This window comes from Bos grunniens, chromosome 1 (genome assembly GCF_055505025.1).
Source record: "Bos grunniens cultivar Pamir isolate PY7600 chromosome 1, Bosgru_T2T1.0, whole genome shotgun sequence".
In the NCBI taxonomy this organism is placed as follows: Eukaryota; Metazoa; Chordata; class Mammalia; order Artiodactyla; family Bovidae; genus Bos; species Bos grunniens.
The window spans coordinates 16,085,573-16,097,683 of record NC_141165.1 but is presented as its reverse complement, the minus strand read 5'-3'; the positions used below and the strand labels follow the sequence as shown (position 1 = coordinate 16,097,683).

The 12,111-nt window shown below is 42.6% G+C and overlaps 1 protein-coding gene across 2 annotated transcripts in view; it reads left to right on the top strand.

Annotated features, from left to right (window-relative positions):
• Window positions 1–10,839, top strand: part of BACE2 (beta-secretase 2) — a 107,701-nt gene extending 96,862 nt beyond the window's left edge. For both annotated transcript variants that reach the window (XM_086341423.1, XM_086341323.1), the window contains one exon: window positions 10,360–10,839. In XM_086341423.1, coding sequence (XP_086197549.1) covers window positions 10,360–10,613 — 254 coding nt within the window. In that variant the 3' untranslated portion in view covers window positions 10,614–10,839. The remainder of the gene's footprint in view (window positions 1–10,359) is intronic.
• The last annotated feature ends 1,272 nt before the right edge of the window (window positions 10,840–12,111 follow it).

Genomic DNA, 12,111 nt, shown 5'->3' with positions numbered 1-12,111 from the left:
AACGACACACGTACATTAAAGAAAGTTGGATGATTTTTTTTTTTACTATTTTTATTGTATTTATATATATGTACAGATGGTCCTAGACTTAAACGATGGTTTGACTTGAGATTTTTTGACTTTATAATGGTGTGAAAGCCATATGCATTCAGTAAAAAGTTTACTTCGAGGTGTGAATTTGGATCCTTCACTGAACTGGAGATACGTGGTCCGATGCTTGTGGGGTGCTGGGCTGTGGCAGCCACAGCTCCCAGTCAGCCAGGTGATCACAAGTGTAAATAACCGATATCCTTAGAACTACTCGGTACCCACAGGTGCTGTTTTCCACTTTCAATACAGTATTCAATAAATTACAGGAGAGATTCAACCCAGTGTTATAAAATAGGGTTTGTCTCAGATGATTTTGCCCATGTGTACATGCTCAGCCTTTAAGTCGTGTCCGACTCTCGCAACCCCGTAGACTATAGCCCACCAGGCTCCTCTGTCCATGGGATTTCCCAGGCATGAATACTGGAGTCGGTTGCCATTTCCTCCTCCAGGGGATCTTTTTGAACCAGGGATCAAACCCAGGTCTCCTACACGGCAGGTGGATTTTCACCACTGAGCCAAGTGGAAGCCCTGATTTTGCGCACCTGTAGGCAAATGTAGGTGTTTTGAGCTCAGTTAAGATAGTCCAGGCTAAACCAGGGTGTTCAGTAGGTTAGGTGTATTAAATGCATTTTTGATTTAGTGATATTTTCAACTCACCATGCTTTTATTGCGATGTAACCCCACATAAGTCTAGGAAGGTGTGTGTGTGATATGAAAAAGTGTATAAGCTTGGGCATTCCACTTAAAGAACAATGCTAAAATCAATTGCTAGCAACCTAACAGATCTGGGGTTGGTTTTGTTTTTTCTTTTTCATCCTGAATGCAATCATTTTCACATCTGTTATTCTTTGATGCATTTTTTGACTGCCTTGTTCTTTTGATTTTTTAAAAATGTTGTTGAGATATGAAATGAGCCGTTCACATTACAGGGTACAATTTGAAAAGTTTTACATAAGATGATAAATATTTCCATCAAGCCCCCAAATTTCCTTGTACTTTTCTATCTACCCCCTAGACCTTGCTGCCCCCAACCCCAACCCCAGATAGCCCCTGCTCTGCCTTCTGTCACTACAGATTCCTTTTCCCTTGTTAGAATTTCATATAAATGAATCATAGCATGCATTCCTTTTTGCCTGGCTTCTTTCACTCAGCGTAATTGTTTTAAGATTGACTTCTTTTTGTTTCATGTATCACTAGTTCATTCACTTTTATGCTGTGCAGTACTCAGTTGCTGCTGCTGCTAAGTCGCTTCAGCCGTGTCCGACTCTGTGCGACCCCATAGATGGCAGCCTGCCAGGCTCCCCCGTCCCTGGGATTCTCCAGGCAAGAACACTGGAGTGGGTTGCCATTTCCTTCTTCAATGCATGAAAGTGAAAGGTGAAAGTGAAGTCGCTCAGTCGTGTCCAACTCTTAGCGACCCCCTGGACTGCAGCCTACTCAGTTGCACAGATATAATTGGTTTACCCCCTTTCACCTTTTGATATTTGGGTTATTTCTGGGTTTGGGGGCTGTTATAAATTAAGTTGCTCTGAAAATTAGTGTTGAAGTCCTTGGACATAATTTTCATTTCTCCTGAATAAATGCCTAGAAGTGGAATGGCTGAGTCGTATCAAGGGGACGTGATTTTCTTCCTAAGAAATCGCCAAACTGTTTTTCAGAGTTGACTGCATCATTTTCCATTCCCACCAGCTGTGATTGAGTGTTTCAGTGCATCTACATACTCATCAGCATTTGATATGGCCAGTCTTTTCCATTCTAATAGGTAGCTGCTGCTGTTGTTTAGTCCTGCTCCAGATCTTCCCAACCTAAGGGTCAAATCCAAGTTTCCTGCATTGCAGGTGGATTCTTTACCACTGAGCTACTGGGGAAGCCCCTAGTAGGTAGGTAGTGGTGTCTTATTGTGGTTTAAATTTGCCTTTCCCTAATGGCTAATAGGCTTTCCCATCTTTTCATGTGCTTATTTGCCATTCACCCATCTTCTTCGGAGAAGGCAATGGCACCCCACTCCAGTACTCTTGCCTGGAAAATCCCATGGACAGAGGAGCCTGGTAGCCTGCAGTCCGTGGGGTCGCTAAGAGTCTGGCACGACTGAGCAACTTCACTTTCACTTTTCACTTTCATGCATTGGAGAAGGAAATGGCAACCCAATCCAGTGTTCTTGCCTGGAGAATCCCAGGGACAGAGGAGCCTAGTGGGCTGCCGTCTATGAGGTCGCACACGCCTGAAACGACTTAGCAGCAGCAGCATCTTCTTTGGTGAAGTATCTTTTCTGGTTTTCTTGCCCATGTTTATACTAAGTTGCTGTTTTCTTGGGCTTCCCAGGTGGTGCTAGTGTAAAGAACCGCCTGCCGTCGCAGGAGATAAAAAGACTCAGGTTAGATCCCTGGGTCAGGAAGATGCCCTGGAGGAAGGCATGGCAACCCACTCCAATATTCTTGCCTGGAGAGTCCCATGGACAGAGGAGGCTGGCAGGCTACAGGCCATAGGGTCGCAGAGTCATGCTGAAGCAACTTAGCACACACACTTGTTTTCTTATTTTTGAGTCAGAATTTTTTATATTCAGAATGCAAATCTCTTGTCAAAAATGGGACTTGCAAATATTCTCTCCCAATATTTTCAGCCTCTTAACATTATCTTTCGAAGAGGACATATTCTTAATTTTTATGAAATAAGACTCAATTGATGTTTTTCTTTTATAAATTGTGTATTTTGGTGTTATAGCTAAGAAATTTGTTGCTCCACTTGATGATATGAAGATTTCCTCCTATGTTTTTTCTAAGCATTTTATAGTTTTAGAAATGTTTCCAAGTATTTAGGGATTTTCCAGTCATCTTTCAGTTGCTAAGTCTAGTTCCACCATTGCCAGAGAGCACACTTACTATAAGTTGACTCCTTTTCAATGTATTGAAAGTTGTATTGTGGCCCAGGAAATAGTCTATCTTGGTAAATATTCCAAGTGCTCTTGAAAACTGCATGTTCTGTTGTGTGGGTGGAGTATTCTATAATTGTTAAGTTAGGTGAGAGAATTGTTCAGGTCATCTATGTCCTTTGTTATTTTCTATCTATTTTTAAGAAAAAGAATTTGAAATCTCTTACTCTCTTTGTAAAATTGTTTCTTCCTCCTTACACTTTTACCATTCTTATTTTATGTATTTTGAAATTCTGTTATTAGGTATAAAAACATCTAGTATTATGCCATGTTTATGAACTGAACATTTTATCATTATGAAATTACTGTATTTATCTGATAGTACTCTGCTCTGGATCTCCTGTCTGATATTATTATATGTACTCTGGGCTTCTTTTTATGAGCATTGGCACGATACATCTTTTTAAATCCTATGACTTTCAACATAATTGAGTAGTAACATTTAAAGTGGGTTTCTTGTAGGTAGCGTATAGTTGGGTCTTGCTTTTTATCCAGTTTGACAGTCCCCATTTTTTAACTGCAGTGCTTCGACCAGACCTCAGCAAACACCAGCCAGTAGCTAAATCTGGCATGTGACCTGCTTCCATATGGCCCGTGAACTAAGAATGGTTTTTACATTGTTAAATGGTTGTTAAAAAATCAGAAGGAATATGTGATAGAAACCATGTGTGACCCCCAAAATTAACATGTTTACAGTCTGGTCTTTATGGAAAAAGTTCACAAACCCCTAGTGTAGACTATTTATATTTCATGAGATGATTGATACGGTTGGATTTGAGTCTGTAGTCTTGCTATGTGTTTTCTCTGTCTCAGCTGTTCCTTTTTTCTCTTTTTCCATCTTCTCTTGAATTGAGTATTTTTATCTCCTCAGCTAGTTTACTAGCTATGACTCTTGGCCGTGTTATTTTAGTGGCTCTAGGGTTTGTAGTATCCATTTACTTTATCACGCCTACCGCTTCCTGTAGTAAACAAACCTACAAACCGCCCTTCCCTTTCTTGCCTCTGTCCTTTCTAGAATATTACTATCACGTATATTTTACAAATCTCCTATGCCTGAATGCTAAGTCACTTCAGTTGTGTCCAACTCTGTGTGACCCTACGGACTGTAGCCCACCGGCTCCTCTGTCCATGGGATTTCCCAGGCAAGGATACTGGAGTGGGTTGCCGTGTCCTCTTCCAGGGGTTCTTCCCGACCCAGGGATCGAACCCACATCTCTTATGTCTCCTGCGTTGGAGATTGTGTACATTCTCCAATTGGAGATTGGAGTACATTGTGATTACTTTTGCTTGAATCAGTCAGTTATCTTTTTAAATATTTAAAGTTAGAAATAAAGATTTTACAATTGCCTACATAGTTACCATTTCTAGTGTTCATTTCTGTGTGTAAACCCCTGTTTCTACCTGATCTCATTTTTCTTCTGCTGGAAGGGTTTCCTTTAGTGCATTTGATAGTTCAGATCTGAGGTAATGCTTTCTTTCTTTTTTTCAGTTTTATCGAGGTACAATTGACAAATAAAAGCTATGTATATTTAAGGTGTACAACTTGATGCTTTGATATGCGTGTACGTTGTAAAATGATTTATTGTTGTTTAGTTGCTCAGTCATGACCAACGCTTTGTGACCCCATGGACTGTAGCCCGCAAGGCTCCTCTGTCCATGGAGATTCTCCAGGAAAGAATACTGGAGTGGGTTGCCATGCCCTCCTCCAGGGGTCTGTCCAACCCAGGGCTCGAACCCACATCTCCTGCATTGGCAGGCAGGTTTTTTTGTTGCTGTTTTTATACCACTGAGCTCCCGAGGAACCCACTGTAAAATGATTACTCAAAGTAGTTGACATATCCATCATCTCACATAATCCTTTTTTCCTTTTTTTTTTGCTGGTAGTAAGAACACTTAAGTATACCCTCTTAGCAAATTTCAAGTCTACAGTACTGTTAACTACAGTCACCATGCTGTACCTTAAATCCCAGACTTACTCATCTTGCATAACTAAAACTTTGCCTCCCTTAACCAGTATCTCCCCTTACCTGTACTCCCAGCCCCCAGCAACCGCTGTTGTACTCTCTGAATCTATGTTTGACTTTTTCTGGATTTCATATGTAGGTGGATCGTGCCGTGTTTGTCCTTCTGTGCCTGGCTTATTCCACTTAGCAGTATTCTCCAGGCTTATCCATGTTGCTCAGATGGCAAGATGTCCAAGACTGAATAATATTTCAATATGAATACATGAGTGTATGTGTGTGTATGTCTGCTTATGATAAATTCTTTCAGCTTGTATATGTCTGAAAACACTGCTTTATCTTCACTTTTCATAAATACTTTTGTTTGGGATAGAATTCTAGGCTGGCTGGGTTTCTCCCCTTGGTACTCTAAAGATATCACTCCACTTAGAGCTTGTATAGTTTCTGACATGAAATCATCTACAATCCTTTTCTTTGTTGCTTGGTACATAATATTTCTTTTCCTCTCTTCTTTAAAGATTTTCTCTTTAACACTGGTTATCAGCAATTCACTAGTGTATTCGTGTTTCTTGTACTTGGGGTTCTCTGAGTCTCTTGGATCAGTGGGTTTATAGTTTTTATCCCGTTTGGAAAATTTTTGGTTCCTATTGCTTCATATACTCTTTCTGCCTCCCATCCTCTCCTCTTATTTGGGTGGTTGCACAGGTGACTGATTTTCTATTTTTTTTCAGTATTTTACTTTGTTTCATTTTAGTCATTCATATTGCTCTGTTTTCAAGTTCACTTATCTTTTTTTTCCCAATGTGTAACCTGCTATTAACACCATCCAGTATATTTTTCATCTCATGTAATGTAGTTTCTAATCCCTAGAAGTTTGATTTATGTCTTTTTTATAGTTTGTATTTTAGGACTTCCCAGGTGGCACAGTGGTAAAGAATCTGCCTGCCAATGTAGGAGACACAGGAGACGTGGGTTCGATCCCTGGGTTGGGACGATTCCCTGGAGAAGGAAATAGCAACCCACTCTAGTATTTTTGCCTGGAGAATCCCATGGACGGAGGAGCCTGGTGGTTATAGTCCATGGGGTCACAAAAGAGGTGGACACAACTGAGCACATGTCTCTATTTAATGTGACTAAGAGATCAGTCCTGGGAGTTCTTTGGAAGGACTGATGCTGAAGCTGAAACTCCAATACTTTGGCCACCTCATGCGAAGAGTTGACTCATTGGAAAAGACTCTGATGCTGGGAGGGATTGGGGGCAGGAGGAGAAGGGGACGACAGAGGATGAGATGGCTGGATGGCATCACCAACTCGATGGACATGAGTTTGGGTGAACTCCAGGAGTTGGTGATGGACAGGGAGGCCTGGCGTGCTGTGATTCATGGGGTCGCAAAGAGTCGGACACGACTGAGCGACTGAACTGAACTGAACTGAATATTTTGTCTATCATTTCCTAAGTAGAATAGAGTAATAATAACTGACTTAATATAATTTCTAATAATCCTATCACCTGTGTTATTTCTTCCTAAAGTTTAATTTATTAATTTTTCCCTGTTATGAATTTTTCTGTTTCTTTGCACTTTGGTAATTTTGTATTAGATGACAAACATTGTGAATTTTACCCTGTTGGGTGCTGAATACTTTTGTGTTCTTTAAAATACTCTTGAGATTTGTTCTGGGTCACAATTAATTTCCTCATAAAGAGTTTGATCCTTTTTTGTCTTGCTTTTAAGCTTTATCAGAGGCATCAGAGTAGTGTTAGTCTAGGGATAATCTTTCCTACTACAAAGGAAAGACCTTTAGTACTCTTTAAGTACCCTTAAAGAGTGAGTTTTTCTGGGTTTTTGTTTTTCACTGTGGGAAGCAGTTAAACAGGAAATAACTGGCCACAGTCATTATTCTTATGTGAGCATAAGAATTATTATTGTTGTGTGAGCTCACATGATTCTTGTGTGAGCTCCAAGCACAGTTTCTTTTCATCCTTCCAAGTGGTTCTTTCACTGGCCCTCATTCATTTTAAGGTCAGCGCTGGGCTGACAGCTCCGGGGAAGTCCTCTGGGGATGTGTGGGGTTTCACTCTCTCCTCTGCATCTTGCTACCTGCAAACCCCAAGAGCCTTTGCTTCTCTGGGTTTCTGCCTCTGTCCCCCCAACTTGGGTGACACCCTTGACTGTTCCACTGCCCAGAAAGTCTCTCAGTGTAGGAAGAAGGGTACCTGGGAGGCTGGCTCCATCTGTTTCCATCCCTCAGGGTTTACTGTGTCTCTTTACCCAAATTTTAATATCTTCAGAATCTTTTTCATATTTTTTTGGTCTATTATTTTAATTGTTTCAAGTGGAAGGGTAAATCTTGTCCCTCTTCCATCTTGTCTGGAAACAGAAGTGGTTTCAAGTGACTTTTCATTTCTTGGCGCTTTGTTCTATTAAGATATTATCTTTCCACTAAGCATGTTTCATTCTCATAATTGCTTGTTAAAGCTTCTCTATTTATAAAGGAAATGAATCTTTGAAAAGACAAATGGCCTACTGTGGAAGGACATTTGCAACAAAAGAAAGTTTTTTACTATATACATGACTCTTACAAATCCATGAGAAAAAGATAGGAATTATAATAGAAATGGTCAATGAGGGTATTTTTCAAATGGGCCCCCAACTAGTAATCAAAGAACTACAGACATGGTTTTGGATTGAGAACCATCGTTCTTCCTTACAGATGCTGATGTTGGTAAGAGTGTGAGAAGTGGCACCCCAGCTTGTGTTGATGGGCATGTGTGTAGTCTCAGCCTTTCTTGTGTGTATGTTGTCAGCATATATCTAGATGCCTAAAAGTGAGCGTACCTTGACCCATAGTTGTACTTTATTAATTCATTCTGAAACAAACTATGAATAAGGGCAAAGACTTAGGTACATGATGTTTCATATGTCAGTGTTCACAGTGGTGGGAATATTAAAAACCACTTAAATGGACTCAGAGATTGGTAAGCAGATTTGATACATCTATAATACGGTTTTTGTGTAATCATAAAAACAGCATGGTTGAAAATTAAATGATATGAAAAGACATATCACATATAAAGTGAAAATACAGTGTATGGAACAGCATGATTCCGTCTTTGTTTAAAAAATTGATGCCTTTGATTATATTCAAAAATGTCAGTATTGGCTATTTCTGAGTGGTAAATTTTGAGCGTGTTTTTATTTCCTTGTTTACTTACAGTTTCCAATTTTTTACCATACTATCCCTTTGTAATAAAGGTTATTTTTGTTATGTAACAATGTGTATGCTCCATCGTATACAATTCTTTGTGACCCCATGGACTGTAGCCCACCAGGCTCCTCTGTCCATGGGATTCTTCAGGCAAGAATACTGGAGTGGGTTGCCATTTCCTTCTCCAGGGGATCTTCCTGACCCAGAGATCTAACCTGTGTCTCTTGCATCTTCTGCTTGGTAAGTGAATTCTTGACCCACTGAGCCATCAGGGAAGCCCTTGTTATGTAATGTTTGTTAAATGCTCTAGGGCTTCCCTATGGCTTGGATGGTAAAGAATCTGCCTGCCATTCAGGAGACCCAGGTTCAGTCCGTGGGTGAGGAAGATCCCTGGAGGAGAACACGGTAACTCACTCCAGTATTCTTGCCTGGAGAATCCCATGGACAGAGGAGCCTGGCGCACTACAGTCTACAGGGTCGCAAAAAGTCTGACACAACTGAGTAACTAACACTTCACTTTTCTTTCTGTCATTAGCTGAGGATGGCTGTAGGCACTTGAGCGTCTAGACGAACAGAAGGTCCGCATCCCTCTCTTCAGAGATGTTTGCACGTTCTGTTTCTTGCTTTTCTCTCCCATCACTTTTAGAAAAAGTCAGGCATGCTACATGCTAAGTTACTTAAGTCATGTCCAACTCTCTGTGACCCTGTGGACTGTAGCCCTCCAGGCTCCTCTTTCCGTGGGATTCTCCAGGCAGGAATACGGAGCGGGTTGTCATATTCTCTTCCAGGGTATCTTCCTAACGCAGGGATCAAACCCACATCGCTTATGTCTCCTGCATTGGCAGGCAGGTTCTTTACCACTAGCGCCACCTGGGAAGAGAAAAAGCCATGGATCCGTGTTAACAGAATCCACATCTGTAGTAAGAAAAAGCAGCCTCTTTGCAAATTATTCACATTTGTCTTTCCCCTCACTTTAGACCATACCTTTAAAGGCTGATTCCATTATCGTTTTGACTTTTTCTTCCCTCAGTAAAAAAAGATCTTACTGGGCAGGCCTTAGGATCTTGAGGCTTCACCTATAGGAAAATTAAATGCTTAGCAGTCAGTTTAAATGGGTTTAAATGAGTCAGTTTAAATGAGGCCTTTTCCTTTTTCCAAGTAAAACTTGGGATGCCAAGTAAATTCTACACTTGGAAAGGAGCAGATCAGTCTAGTACAGACAAATGAAATACTAGTGATCCCCAAACCTGCTTTGGGAAGTCCTTCTCCAGGGAGAATGCTTTTCAGGAATCAGTTTGCAAAGTAATGGGTAGAATTGTAGCTGTTTTGGTTTGTTTTTTTTTTTCCTTGTTACCAACTATGTCCTAAATCCACTGGTATACTCATTTAACACTCTTTTTATTTTATTTTTTTCACCTCAAGGCATGTGGGATCTTAGTTCCCTGAGTAGGGATTGAACCCACTCCCCCTGCAATGGAAGTGCAAAGTCTTAACCACTGAACCACCAGGGAAGCCCCTCATTTACCTCTGTTGATTCTGGGCACTGTGCACACTGGAGATGTGTACAAGTCTAAGTGTGGGGCAAGGGTGGGGTGGGGAAAAGTCTCCTGGGCCAGGCTGACCCCGCTGGTCTTGGAACCCGTTAGGAGTGTGGGTCAGGCTGATGTAGGCATGTTACCTACTATGGAATCGACCACGGAGCAGGAACTCAGGGTGACTCCACAGGGTAAATCCCCATGATTCTGGCAGGTGCAGCTGAGTTTTCTGTTCTAGATGCTTCTTACTCTTCCTTGCCCATCTCCACTGAGGGCACACAGCCACGCGACTCACCAGCGGGCTCTGAGTGGTACATGCTCACCTGCCTGGTGCTCCGTTCTGTCGTGAAGGACCTGATGCTTCAGTGTCCTTCCACACATTGCTCTCTGCCATGTGGGTTCAGCACCTGCAGACCTTGAGACACACTGTCACTCCAGCAAGAAGGGGACTGGACCCTCTGAAGGCACACGGCCACCGAGACCTCCCTGGTGTGCGCTCAGACTCTGGGGCCTTTGGAAGATGAGAGCCAATGTGACTTGACTGTGGCTGATAAAGCAAACGGTTGTCTCTTGTGTCATGTGATAGAGATGACTGCTCGTTTCATAGCTGTGGCTTTTCCCCCTTCTGTCTCCTCAGAAATCGCAGGTGCTCCGGTGTCTGAAATTTCTGGGCCTTTCTCAACAGAGGACATAGCCAGCAACTGCGTCCCTGCCCTGCCGTTGAACGAGCCCGTTTTGTGGATCGTCTCCTATACTCTCATGAGCGTGTGTGGAGTCATCCTTCTCGTTTTAATCACCCTGCTGCTACTTCCGGTCCGGTGTAGGCATCACCCCCGAGATCCCGAGGTGGTCAACGATGAGTCCTCGCTCGTACGGCATCGCTGGAAATGAAGAGAAAAGCCTAGTGACCGTGAACTCGACAATTAAGACGATTCAGTGCAGCAGGCAGGGGTTTTAAGGCAAGGCTTCTTCCTGTGCGCACTAGTCTTAAATCTCTGTTTTGCTTCCAGATGCCTTCCAGATTCACTGTATTTTGATTCTTGACTTTACAGCTTCCTCTTTCTCCCCTACTTCCAAGGAAAATGATAATAAAAAAGCACCTCATTCTTAATCAAAACAGAGTGAATTGGGCTTCAGGCTTTATGTAGCTGGTTATGCCAAACTATTTGGGTGTGCCACCCCCCACCCCCTCAACTCCCCCCAAAAAAAACCACACAGGCCTTGGCTTGTTCTCTTTTCCCTTCTATGTCTGGAGAAATAAGTGCATATACTTTATAACTCTTCTTAGCTAATGGGAAGCTTTTTGTATTGATCACATTTAAGGGTATTTTGTACCAGGATCCATCTGCGTCAAAGTGATACAAAAAGGTTTGCAATATGACAGTGGGAGAAGTAGTCTGGGGCCTGATGATAAAAAAACATCCTGCCCCTTTCTGAGTTGGAAGGAGAGCATCAGGCCCCTTTTCTGGGTCTCCCTGGGCTCTGCCTGCGTGTTCAGTTGCTTCAGTTGTGTCCAACTCTTGGTGACACTATGGACTGTCGCCCGCCAGGCTCCTCTCTCCACGGGGTTCCCCAGGCAAGAATACTGGAGTGGGTTGCCATGACTTCCTCCAGGAAATCTTCCTGTCCCAGGGATTGAACTCACGGCTCTTGCATCTCCTGCATTGGCAGGGGGGGGTCTTTACCACTAGCACCACCCGGGAAGTCCTGGGTCTCCCTGTGATCTGAAGGCGAGCTGGACTCTACTAGGAAGAGATGATCACTCAAGTCTCCACCAGCCTCTTCTGAAGACAGAAAGCCTTCAAATGCAAAGGAAGCCTACTCTTTGTACTCAATACTTGCATAGTACTATGGGTATGAAAGTAAAAACTACCTCTGTCAACACTTGGCCCAGGGTCCTGTGCCTGCTGAGGGTACAGGCAGCCTGGTTCCAGCCATTGCCCCCACCTAAAGAATCCTCTTTCCAGCAGGAGAAACGCAATAGGTGCTGAACTGCAGATCAACCTGGAGATGTTCTGTCACGGAGCTGGTTATCATCACATACGCTTACTCTTACCCAAAATGAATAAACACCGTATGAAGGAGAAAAACAGATTCTCTTTCAATAGCTTAACTGTTTCTTTTCCAGGTCTCCCCTGAAGGTAGGTTGCTGATTATTCTTTTGGGAAATAGAGACATGGCTTAGTGCCCATATCCCTGACCAGCTCTCCGAGGATGTGAGGGAATGTCTACTTTTTCCTGTGCTTTGGAACCATGAGCTTCTGTGCGCAGAACCGCCAAGGCTCAAGCACACCCAGCTGAAACAGCTTGACCAGGTGCGACAAGCAGCTGACCTACATGCTTCTTCCCTTTGGCATGTTCAGTCTTTGGTGATGAGTCAGGTGTGCGG